At 39.3% G+C, this 13,501-nt stretch overlaps 2 protein-coding genes across 2 annotated transcripts in view; one reads left to right on the top strand and one right to left on the bottom strand.

Moving 5' to 3' along the window:
- CTNNA2 (catenin alpha 2) overlaps window positions 1-13,501 on the top strand; it is a 1,156,022-nt gene that overhangs the window by 717,102 nt on the left and 425,419 nt on the right. The gene's annotated exons all lie outside the window — the stretch shown is intronic.
- On the bottom strand, window positions 10,306-13,162 carry LRRTM1 (leucine rich repeat transmembrane neuronal 1). The gene has a single exon (XM_072406642.1). The coding sequence runs from the start codon at window positions 12,326-12,328 to the stop codon at window positions 10,670-10,672; it is 1,659 nt and encodes a 552-aa protein (XP_072262743.1). The 5' UTR covers window positions 12,329-13,162; the 3' UTR covers window positions 10,306-10,669.

A 13,501-nucleotide genomic window follows, 5' to 3' on the forward strand; every position in this document is an offset into this window, starting at 1 on the left:
TAGATATTCAGTTCATCAGTTCAATATATATTGGTGAATAGCAAATAAAACCTTTTTACAAAATTTAAATTTTCTTGACTGTGAAAGAAAAATGTATGGGGTGGAAGTTAAATTCCTTCACTTCTCTTTTCTGAATCTATTTCAGCCAATGAGATTGTTTTTATTGTCTAGAAATCTAGAAAATCTTTTTGCTGCAATGATAACTGTCTACACTTCAGGTCTGTCAATCCTTATCGGATAAAAATGACCTCAAACTGATTTCATCTTTTAATTCTGGCCTGAAACCTAGGCCTGCCTCTCTTGAACTATGACCGCACCTTTGGGACCAGTCAGCTATTAACAAGTCTCATTTATTTTCAATTTTGTTGTGTTCTGCTAAATGGTACCCATCTGCCTTGGTGTGAATACATGTCAACCAGAGGTTAAGACCATTAACCTAGTATTGATTGCTGTTTATGAAATAGCCATAATGAACACACACCTAAATTACTGGTTCTTGCTTGCATTTTAGGAACTCATTCAGATGGAACCTGGGTTGATTTAAACCTTTGATCTTTTAAATTCCTGAATATTATTTACAGCCTAACTCCAAGCAAGTATTACCCACCAACTCCCTAATATAATTAATATTTTTCTTTTAGCTGTATGTTTCACTATTTAACTGACATGACAATGCAGATTGAGAGCTGGTTGGAGTGTGGTTGCACATGTGGGCAGATATGACACAGGCCGATCAGACAATGATACGGGAGCACAAAACTCCCCTGTCATTCCCATATCATAAAGCAAGGTTGTTGTCATACAAGCGATCACTAACCTTCCCTGTAATACTCACTTGTGATTATACTGCCATTATTAAGGCATTCTAAACTTACGGGGGTGAGTCTTTGATACTCAGGACACTGAGGGAGGGGAGAGATGAGATATATATATAAATATATATATATATATATATATATATATATATATATATATACACACATATACAGAGATGCAGTCCTTCATAAAACTCCAAAAAACATGTTAGATTCTGTGCTCCTCCTTGATTTATCATAAACTTCCAGACTAATCCTTTGAAGCATGTGCTGCATAGAAATTCTTAATTAATCAGGTATGAGAAGCAGAGCAACATCATCCATGAGACAACCATAGGCAGAAGCCTGGGACCCGTGGGTCCCATAGGGATGTCCAGGGGTCAACTACTACCTTCATACTCATGCTGTAAAATAAATAAATAAATAGGGGAATGGGGTAAAGCTGAATACATACAAGTCACTATAGAAAGAGAATGGACTTGTAGGCAGTCATCTTTTGGGATCCCACCAGTATGGACAAAGCAAATAGGGAGGATTACTTTGTGTCCTTTGCAACCCTTATTAATGTCAATTCAAAGACGTAGGTTTGGGGGGAGATCAAAGCTTCTATGCTATCAATTGAATTTTAATTGGAATATCAATTGGGTCAGTCATTTGAATGCAAAAATGGCAGCAAATATCTTTGTATATACCCGGTTTTAGCTTCTTCAACTACACAAAGGCAAGTTTAGCATGTACATTTATTGTAAAGGAAAATACCCACACTTGTCCTTACTTTCCCTTGTTAAGTTGTGTCTGTCATGTTTTTGCCTGCTGCAGAGTGTTCACACCTGACAGTTGCTGTAGTGATGGCTCATGGGAAATATGTTAACATTTCTGGAGATTATAATTACAGGTGCAGGGGATCTCAATGTTATAATTCCTATACTGAAGGCTTGATAGTACTGAAGCTTTTCAAATCAAAAAGTTTACACTCTATGAATTTATTCAGACAGACGGTCAACGTGCCCTGTGGTAACCACTCCAAGGAGCCCAATTTCAATAGCCAGGTTACCAAGACTGACTATGGGTATATTTTACACATTTTCTAGGTTTAATTACATGCTTGAACAGTGCTACAGAAGTGGTTTTCCAGCATTGTGTTTGTGTTTTTTGCATTTGAAAGAGGTGTATGCTTCCAAAATGTTTTTCAACTTCCAAAAAAAATGCTTGGTATCCATCTGTTAAATGTTCCCGTTCCAGTTTTTGAATGCAATTCAGCAGGAGGTGATGCATAAAGTACCCAATGTGATGACCAAACCACAACAGTACCACCTATGAAAATATTTGTTGCTCTCATTTATTTTAGTGATAACCAAAGACATTGGAGATGCTTTCACATTTTAAAAGTGGTAAACTGCTGCTATATGGCTTTCTACAGTCTATTGGAATATGAACATAAAGTCCATTTAGTCAGATACATAATGTTTGGGGCATAATCAAAAACATCACCAATACAAAGAGAAAAGGCACACAAATCCCAGCAAACAGATAATGTCCCAGCTGGAGATGAAACCAGAATCTTTACAGTTCCGGTCAAGAATGCTCACCACTTAGGCATTGTGCTGCCTATTATAGTGTTTGTTCATTCTTCCCTCCATTAACCAGACCCTTGTATTATTCACGCTATAATTCACTTCTGAAAAGCTAATACTAAAACATTTCCTTGTAATTTACTGATACATGACAAAACAAAGGTACTCCGCTACAGCATAATGAGCAGAATACGTTTGCTTTAATACGGTACCTTGAAGAGCAGTGCCAAGCAACAAGAAATGAACATTAACGGTGTTCTGCTCATTCTGTTCTAGAAGCAGTGCAGTTGTGCTATTGTGAATTATAATGGGAAATATTAATTTCAGACAGATACATAACCACTTAAAACACATAGGTAGAGACTTCTGAAATAGATAGTTGCAGTTCAGCCGATCTTGTGACAGTACAGGTCAGTCAAGTATGCTGACTCTTTAAGATGCCTGAACAAAGATAGCTCCCTGCTTCTGGAGAAGAAGGCTTTGTTGGGAGGTAGTAATAGCCTTTTGAGCTTTATGATTGTAAAAAATACCTGAAATTGTGACACATACACACATGTGACACATAGGCTTGTACTCTAAAATAGGTATATACTGATGATTGGTCCACTTTATTGAGGTTGAATGAAGCTTAGATATAAAAAAGAGCTCCCTCTAACAGATATCTACATAGCTAATTAAATAACTACAGCTACAACTAAAAATATGGAAGACCAAGAATTAAAAACACAAATTAATATTAAAAGTGCACCCAGACAATCTTATACTATAGTAGGTGTGAAATGATATAAAACTAATACAAGAATTTAGCGATGCTCTTGATTTGGTCACCATTACTGAAAGCTGTGCAACTAAAACTTAGAGGTGGACGATATTAATGGACAGTTCCTGTTCCTAGATCCCCCATCTGATGACATTGTGAAGGTAAATCAGCAATCAGAAAAGCAGTGACCCTCAAATGACTTCAAATTTCTGAATGGCTCTTTGGAAGCTAAAACACGAAAGTTGTCTACAAAATCTCACTTCCAGGAAATACTCCGCTTCTTCTGATTAGGGAAATTTACAACTTTGATTTATCATATTATATATTGCTAATAAATCTTCAACAGACACCAAAAGTTTACTTCTAAGTAAAGGCCTGCTGTAGGGTAAAGAGTAGGCTAAACATCTAGACTGGAGCTTGCATCCTAGTGGTGGTCAACTTAGGTTGAGCTTTACTGCTCTGGTTTTACTGGAATCTCACCAGACAGCTTAAATCTTAAAACAATAACTTATTGTGCCTCAGCAGGGAAACAGTACAGGAATCATGTAAAAACATGACAGCTACATTAAAAACAAACAGCAGGCAATACAATAGCTACAGTTATTGCCCCTTAGTGATTCCTATACAGTTAGTGCCTCTCAAGTGTAACCATCATGTGTTTCCTGGGAGTCGCCAGAATATTGTCTATCTTGTGGTTTCAGTCTCCAATCAACTATCTTTGATAACTTTCAGATTGCAAATCTTTTTTTTCTAGACACTGTCTACAAATTACTTTCCTGTACTTTCAACTGTTCCAGAAGACTTTATTGAATCTTGACCATCCTCAGATGACTATCTTGTATGCTGAAAATCTGCAGATGACTATCTTCTGCCTTGACCCTCTACAGATGATTATTTTGTACCTTGACCATCTACTAAAGATTATTTTATAAGCAGACCATCCACAGATGACCTTTCTTGTACCTTGGTTGTTTATAGATGACTATCTTGTACCTTAACCTTCTACAGATGACTATCTTGTATCATGACCATCTCCAGATGACTGTCTTGTACCCTGACCCTCTACAGATGATTATCTTGTACCTTGACCATCTACTGATGACTATTTTATAAGCAGACCATCTACAAATGACTTTATTGTACCTTGATTGGCTATAGATGACTATCTTGTACCTTAACCTTCTACAAATGACTATCTTGTACCATGACCATCTACAGATGACTTTCCTGTACCTTGATTGTCTATAGTGACTATCTTGTACCTTAACCTTCTACAAATGACTATCTTGTACCATGACCATCTACAGATGACTTTCCTGTACCTTGATTGTCTATAGTGACTATCTTGTACCTTAACCTTCTACAAATGACTATCTTGTACCATGACCATCTACAGATGACTTTCATGTACCTTGACCATCTCCAGATGACTATCTTATATGCAGACCATCTACAGATGAATATCTTGTTACTTGACAATTTCCAGATGAATATCTTGTTACTTGACCATTTCCAGATGACTATCTTATATGCAGACCATCTCCAAATGACTATCTTTTATGCAGCCCATCTACAGAAGGCTATATTGTACCTTGATCATCTACAGATGACTGTCTTGGCCCATGACTGTCTACAAAAACCTATCTTGTACCCTCACCATTTAACGATGACTATCTTGTACCTCATATACCCTGACAATTTACAGACAACTTTTTTGTACCTTCACTGTCTACAAATAACTATCTTGTACTATAACTATCCTCATACTTTTACTATCGACAGATGAGTAACCTTGCTGCCTGGATATGTCATAGACAAATACGCTGAAATACCAAGTTTGTGATCATCTGATCATTACTTAAATGAGCTTGTTTTACAATATGCCCATTCATGTACTGATATTGGATTAAAAGACCAGGATCAAAATGTGTCAATTTACCCCAAAAGAGTCAAGTAGAGTTGAGGTCAAAAATCACACCAATCTGGTGAACTAGTATGGAGCTGGCCTTGTACCCAGGGGTACAGTCATACAGACTGGGCCTTCCTGGTTGTGGTTCGAGGTACACAACTGTTTAAAATGTCCTTTTGTTAGCATTCCTGTTACCTTTCTTAGTAGCATTCCCAGTACTCTTGGAAACTCCTTGGCTCACTTTGTAGAGTATCCACAAATGCCTAACTATATAATGTATTTTCTAAGTTGAGCTGATAATTATTCGATGTGTTGATAAGGAAACAATCACCTCCTATTACCAGAGATCCACCATAGAACCATAGAACAGACATCTATGTATTCATGCTCTGTAGTATTTTCCAAGTGTCTTCAAAGCAGTTTAACTCATATTGTTGATAAATATGCCTGTTCTATTGCAGAATTTACAATTCATAGTTCCTGGTCTTAGGGTGAACTATTCATAGGTTTACTGCTTATGTACAACCCATTTTCATTCAACAGTTCCTTCAAAGTGTATCCAACCAGTCAGATCCCAGAATCCTATAGTAGTTTTTTGGAAGATTCCCCAATTTATGATTAGCATTGTTTTTGTAACAATGAGGTCACAGCAATCTGGTAACCTAAGGCAATCACACCATGTTCTGGCCAAAAAAATGGCCAGGTCCACTCCCAGGTGGAGCAAAGCATGCTGGGACTGTAATAGCCATAGGTTACCAATATTTAACAAGACATAATCAATCATTAATTTGCAAAATTCAGTCAATCTTTATAACCAATAAGGAAAGATATTAGTATGCACACATTAGCGACAAATCAGACATATGTGTCTTTTGTGGCTTGAAGCTAAAGGAGGCCAAATGGATGAAAACTACTTTAATTCTGTAATCAAATTACTAGAGTCATTTCTCATTTATCTTACCTAATAGCATAAATTACAATGGGGCAGTTTGACTTTGATACAGCACTTGAAAATAACACTGGATAAGGTGGAGTTCCCATTTAACAGACCATTTGAATGTAAATTTTTGGACTAATAAATCCTAAAGACCTGTCACTTCTGTTCCCTGAGTGGTTACAATGTGAGGAATAGCACTTTTGCAGTAAGTCCCGGGAGGAAAATTCATCAGAAGTATCCCAGGACAAAATTACACATTGCACTCCAATTCCCCTGAGACCCCCTCCCCCATTCATTGTAAGTAATGGGGAAATAAACTTGTGATAAATTTGCATTGGTGGCTTTTACAGCCCAAATTGGAGGCCATCAGATGACCTTTAATTCAGGCTTTTTTCTTTTCAGTATTATTTTATCCAGCATGAGTACTTTTTATTATTTATTCTTACAAATTAGGACTCTGTATAGGAGGATCAGAAATAATGACACCCAGTAAACAGGCTGTAAGTCTTACAGGACTGTGTGTTTTATATCTGCTTTAATACAGCGACAATGCTAGCCGAGAGAGGAAAAAACAAGGTTTGCTCACTGCAGATGGCACTGCGCTCCTACTAATCCACACCGAGCCAAGCAAGCACAGGCAGATCTATCATTCCACACCAGGCATCACTTAGCTGGGATAAGCAACCTGTTGTAGAACTAGCAATCCCAGCATGCTGCCCCGGGCCCTCCAGTATATACCATAGCAAGGTGGAATCTGATTCCTAATATCTGCTAATTATTTCTGATAGGGATAATTTATTAGAGAACCTGAAATAATGCAAGCCTTGTTTTTATGGTTTTCTGGAATATTTCTAGAATTCTAATTGCTTGCTGGCTGATGTATATAAAGTCTGATATAAGCACAGGCAAGGATGAGGTATAGATGGTAAGGAAGGTAATGGAGGACATAGATAGATAGATAGATAGATAGATAGATAGATAGATAAGATAGATTATTAGAGAATAGATAAATACTTGATAAATCAATCAATAGAAAATTGATAGATCTATAGAAGATTGATAATAAATGATAATGGAGTGCTAGTTAGAATAATAGAAATACATAACTGATTAATAAAATAGATCCCTGTATGGCTGTGATAACTATTAGAATTCATTCTGCAAGCCCTTTTGACATTGTGTGAAACCACAGATATGTATCGTGCAAAACAAGACACTGAAAAAAAAACAACCTATATGATTGATGAATGCCCAAATCAATAAAAGAAAACCAAAAATTAGAAGAGTAGCAACCATTAACACAGATAAGCAAGAAGAAGAAGAAGTCATGGCCTCCATGCTTTCCATTCAGAGAATGACAAAATAAATGCATGAACAATGACAGCATCCATAATATGAATCCAAGAAGCTCCTTACGGTTATTAATCCCTACCAACTCCTACAGAACACATTAACCCTTTTGCTGCCACCAAACCATGACCCAGCGATGGAGGGTATTTAACCAGTTAACCCCTCATTTGCTTGCCGTCTGAGCCTGCAACAGATATGTGACCCCCCAGTTATGGAGAGGAGGACAACCTTTTCCATGACCTGCTGACTAATCCATTTGCTTTATTTGTATTCCGCAAACAAGCATGCCTTCTTTATTGTTCCCCCTTAGAAGTGGGAATTACACCTATAGCAATCAGCTCTTGATTTTATGTTATATCCGAACTTGATTCTGTTTCCATAGTAACTTAGAAATTAAAAGCAAGGCTTTGATTCTTCGCTGGGCGATCTATAGCAGAGAGACAGCCTAGCACCCCCCAGGCTAATATACATAGATATGTCTGCAGGTTGCAGTGTCTGCTGTGTCTTTAGCTTGGCAATTAGCACTGTAGGTGAAATGCAGGAATCCAAAATGACTGGAGGATACAGGGATGCCTAATAAGCTGTCCAACTACAAGTCCCAGCAAGCTTTATGGAGGAACTACAAGTGTCAGCAAGCTTTATAACCCAACCCAAGCTTTATGGTGGAACTACAAGTCCCAGCAAGCTTTATGGTGGAACTACAAGTCTCAGCAAGATTTGTGGTCCAACTGCAAGTCTCACCAAGCTTTGTAGGCCAACTACAAGTCTCAGCAAGATTTCTAACCCAACCCAAGCTTTATGGTGGAACTAAAAGTCTCAGCAAGATTTGTGGTCCACCTGCAAGTCTCACCAAGCTTTGTAGGCAAACTATAAGTCCCAGCAAGATTTGTGCTCCACCTGTAAGTCTTAGCAAGCTTTGTGGTGGCATTGTAAAACTCAGCAAGCTTTGTGGTGGCACAATAAGCCTCAGCAAGCTTTGTAGGTCAACTACAAGTCCCAGCAAGCTTTGTGGTGGAGCTACAAGTCCCAGCAAGCTTTGTGGTGGAGCTGCAAGTCCCAGCAAGCTTTGTGGTGGAGCTACAAGTGCCAGCGAGCTTTTAAGGCCAATCTCAAATCTCAGCAAGGTTTATGGTCCACCTGCAAGTCTTAGAAAGCTTTGCGGTGGAACTACAAGTATCATTAGGGTTTGTTACAAGTACAACTACAACAAAGTCCCAGCAAGATTTGTGGTCCACCTGCAAGTCTTAGCAAGCTTTGTGATGGCACCGTAAGGCTGAGAAAGCGTTGTAGGTCAATAACAAGTGCCAGCAAGATTTGTGGTGGAACTGCAAGTCTCACCAAGCTTTTTAGGCCAACTACAAGTCCATTGTAGGCCAGATATAGATCTGAGCAAGCTTTGTAGTCCAAATGCAAGTCTCAGCACGCTTTGCAGTGGAACTACAAATCCCACTAAACTTTTGTAGTAGAACTACAAATCTTAGCAAGCTTTGTAGGCCAACTGTAAGGTTTAACAAGCCATATAGTACGATAGCATGTCTATCAGCTTTGTATTGGACCTAGAAGTCCCAGCAAGCTCTGTAGACAAACTATAAGTCCCAGCAAGCGCTGTCGTCAAGCTACAAGCTCTAGCAAGCTTTTTAGTGGAACTACAAGTCTAAGCTGGTCAAAACAGCTTGAATAAGAACCGTACCTCCCAGGTAGTCACAAAGGGGGCTGAAAAGTCCTACCAGAACCGCAACAGTTTGCAATGGAACTGCAAGTCCCAGCATGTCATGGTAACCATGGGCCCCAGCAGTCATAAAGCACATAACTCAGCCTCATACAAGGGACCTAGAACAAGGGTAAATGGTTGAACTACAAGTCCCAGACTGAATCTAATATCCAGTCATGGTGCAGTGGTTCACTGCAGACAGTAATTGAAATACAAATGCCAGCATGGCTGCTAAGAGATTGCTATGAATACACAGTCCTGGCCATGATGGCACTTGTAGTTTCACAGCAGCTCTAAAGTGCAACTATTTTAAGCACCCAATGATCAGGACATGCTGGCATTTGTAGTTGCAAAGCACTGTCTAGAGCTCATTATAAACCAATATTGGAGACATCTCTGCCTATAAAAAAGACAAATAAATTGGGTTATAAACCCCAGCGCAAATGTGAGCTATTAACTGAGCACAGACTTACTGATGGATCTGATTCATTGTGCATAACCGCTTGCTAATTTTAGGATTTTTAAATGATTCTCTGATTGTCATCAGCCCTGAGTTCTCTGCATTCTGCCACAATTCTATTTCAAACCTTTAAAAATAAAACCAGAGCTGTTTGCTTCTGAAAACTGCATCTCCTTGCTGATCCTTCGACCAAGACTACAGAAACCGCACCAATTCGTGATTCAGGCTGATGTTGTCAAATTAAGGCACAGAAGGTTGAGATATAGATTTTATAGGCTATGGAGATACAGATACCCCGGCAGAGACTAAAAAGGCTCTTCTATGCCAAAGCTCTTTCATTTCTTTTTTTTTTTGCTGCAATCTTAAGCAACAACCTTTTGCCAAATGCAACATCGTCAATTACGCTTTATATTTTATTCAACGCGAGTCAGCGTTCAACAGGTGATTCAAAGATTCACAATACTACATTTTGGAAAGCTGTCAAAGCTTCAGCAATACCCAAATCACCAAAATTAGGTATAAAATGATTGTTTTTGTGATAATTTCCTACTACCAAATCTGCAGTGCTTGCTTAAGTAACGGCACCACAAATAATCTGGACTTTATTGCAGGGTGAGCCATTAAAACTATCAGCCATTGATCCATCTATAGCTAAATCAAGGCTGTTTTATTTTCCCTGTTGGTACGGTGCCACACAGCCAAGAAACTGCAGAGGAAGAGGAAATGAGATTTATGCTCTCAATGACATTGATTTACCGAACATCACCGTGCAAGAAAAAGAAAAAAAAATATTGTAAATGCTATTTTATTATTTTTTTCCTTTTTAAACATTGTAGATTACAAAAAAAAAATTCAACATGGTACCTTTTTTTTTATACACTCTTAGATTCCTGAATATAGACAAATCTTCGTACCATTGGAATAATTTTTTTTTGTTTTTGTTTTGTTTTTTATCATTTTCATGTCCTGAAGGTTTTTGTTTTTTTAAGACACAATAAAGCTAAAAGGTCAAGTTTGTTTTAATTTTTTTTTCTCTTTTCAATAGATTTCCCCTTTGAGTATCAAGTCAAGAGGTGCAAAAATATTCTCTTCAGCTGGTCTATATGCCATGGTTATTTGGTTGTACAGTGTTTTAAATCCCTTTTTTGTGAGATCACACCTCGCATTCCCTGGCAGGTGGCTGGTGACAAGAACAGGAACCATATTCATTAATAATTACCAGGGCTCCTTCGATGTGATTGGGTTTGTAATCAACATAGTATTCCTGGGCAGACATAGTAGCCATCTGATGCATAGTCTGTTTTTGTTTTTGCTTCCTGCGCTGTGTCACAAAGCACTGCCTCAACTGCCGGAGGCTGGCTGGGAAACACTTCCAGCTAACATACAACATCAAAACCACAATAAGAAAGGAAAAAATCAGTGCCATAGTCCCAGTGACCACCTTGTGAATCTGAATGGTGTTGTCTGCAAGCTCGCTGGGTAGAGTAGCCAATAAGATGCCTGTAGTTTTTTCCCCTTCGGTATCCTGTACATCGTAGGTGGCAGTAGTCATGGTGGGACTGTTATGGGCTTTTTTGTCACTGTTGTTAAAGGACGTAATGATGGCATTAGGGCTAGTTGGATCGGTAGGGTCCTCACATAAATGAAAGGCATAGACAGCATCCAAAACATCCTCTCCTTGGGCATACTCAGGGGTGGTGCAAAGCATGTTGCCATCATAGCGACCTTTGAAGTTGCTCAACCAAGAGGCCAAGGCGCAGACGTTACGCCCACAGTCCCAGTTGTTCCCCGACAAGGTGATACTAGTGAGAGATTTCCAAGAATTCAGGATTCTTGAATCAATGTAGGTGAGGCGATTGGAATCAAGCTGTAGGAATTCCAGGTGAGGTACACTTTCAAAAACGTGAGGTTCAATATATTCGATCTCGTTCCCAGAGAGATCCATTTTGGTGAGCTTCCACACCCAGTCCAAAGAGTTAACCACTATGGTTACTTTGTTCTTTCTCATAAAGAGAGAATGTAGGGAGAGGAGCCTGGGAAAGTGAGCCAGATTAACTTTCACTAAGTCATTGTGCTCCAGGTGAAGTTCTGCAAGTTTAAATAAGCCTGCAAAAGAGTTACGGGCCAGGCTTTTCAGTTGATTGTATCCCAAGTCCAAAAACTCGAGGCTGCGACAGTCCTGAAAAATTCTTACTGGCACAAACTTGATGGCGTTGTGGCGCATCTGTAAACTCGTCAGCTTGCGTAGCCCATGGAACAGATCCGGTGCCAGAGACTGTATGTTATTGTTTGACAAATCCACACTGCGCAAGTTTGGCATGGGTTGGAAAGTATGGTTCGCTAGATGTGTGATTTTGTTGGAACTAAGTGTGAGTTCTTTGACCCTACGCAGTTTTTGAAAGGCATTCCCCTCTATTGTGTCTATGTGATTGTGATCCAGATAGAGCCACGTGAGTTGAATTAACCCAGTGAACTGTCCATCTTGCAGCTCCATCAAGCTGTTGTACCGCAGCGACAAACCCATCACGCCCGATAGGTTGCGAGGCAGCTCCGTGACATTTTGTGACTCGCAGTACAAGAACCTGCCCTCGCAACGGCACACTCTGGGACAGCCACTGCTCACCAGTGGAAGCATTTTAACAAATATCCCCATCGCACACAGTATTAACCCAGGGGGCTTTCTCAGCATCCAGTTTAAACAGAGACCAATAAGAAGGAAATCCATTAGCAAACACGGTTCCAGTTTTTCCCGAGAATGTCCATTGAAAATGTTTACGGCTTCTACATCATATTTCAGTAAAAGACATGTCATAGGTCAACAGAGGGACTTTTTTTTCAGCATGCAGAAATCTTGGCAGCATTAAAGGTGATGCAAATTGGTAGGTGATTGGGTTTTGTTCATGATAAATGCTGCAGAAGAGAGGGTGGTGGTCGGGAGGGGGATATCTTTCTTCATGAAAGAATTTAATTAAAAAAGTATCTTACCCACCCTTTTCCAGAGACTGACAGGCTCCATTCAGCTGCTTCCTTTGTGTTTTGGGCTAATTATATGCCGGGCTCAAAAAAGACCCCTCTGTGTACAGACATACAGTAGCTTTTAGCTTTTGCGAGGCTGGCAGGCTTACAATATCCCCCCTTTGCTCCTTCTCAATGAGCTGAAAGGGAAGAAAGAGGTGTTGGTGGGGGTCCTGTTACCTTTGTAGCTGACTTGTAGGACCTTCAAGTTGCACAACAAGGAGCTTGATCCCCTTTTTTTGCTGCCTGTCCTTTCGCCTCTGCGGTGATTACAGTGTCATTCTGGAAGGAACTCGGAACTCTCTTTGCTAAGATCTCCACAGCATCAGGCAAAGATTCTCAGTGTCCATCTCTAAAATAATTGTTCACCAAAGGCAACCACCAAAAAGAAATAATAGAATCTCTGTTCCACAGTGACTGATCACCATCCAGTCACTGAGCAGAAGACTGTAGATTCATTTCGCTGGTCCTTTTTTTTCCCCCTTTCTGCATTTAGTTGATTAGCCAACGTTTAAAGGAAAAAAGAGAGCATAAAAAGGCAGACAGCTCAGAATTCCTCCTCTTCTTCAGCTGAGCCAGTATGTTGCTAAAGCATGCAGAGGCGCTTCTTGCACACTGAGTGTCGTAAGCTGGTCATGATTGTATGCTCGAACAGAGAATCTCAGACATGGGCAGATTGAAAGGGGGTGGGCATTAAACCAACATTTTAGTGAACCAGTAAAGTAATATATGTGCCTTGCTGATGAAATGGAAAAGACTTTAAGCTTCTCTTTCAATGCCTTACCTAAAAAAAATAGAAAAAATCATCAACATTAAGGAGGAAGAAAAAAAGAAGAAGGAACAGTGCAAGAATATTTTTATTTGAATGCATGCTCTTGTTTTATGACTGCACCTTCTGCAATGTATTCTTTTATATGTTTCTTTTTAGGATGAGGCTTATCAGAGGGTAATGTATATGCGAATACTTCTT

Source organism: Pyxicephalus adspersus, chromosome 3 (assembly GCF_032062135.1).
Source record: "Pyxicephalus adspersus chromosome 3, UCB_Pads_2.0, whole genome shotgun sequence".
Classification (NCBI taxonomy): domain Eukaryota; kingdom Metazoa; phylum Chordata; class Amphibia; order Anura; family Pyxicephalidae; genus Pyxicephalus; species Pyxicephalus adspersus.

Excerpts from the sequence above, each read along its gene's own strand:
- LRRTM1 (XM_072406642.1), bottom strand. The coding sequence starts at position 12,328 with ATGACATGTCTTTTACTGAAATATGATGTAGAAGCCGTAAACATTTTC.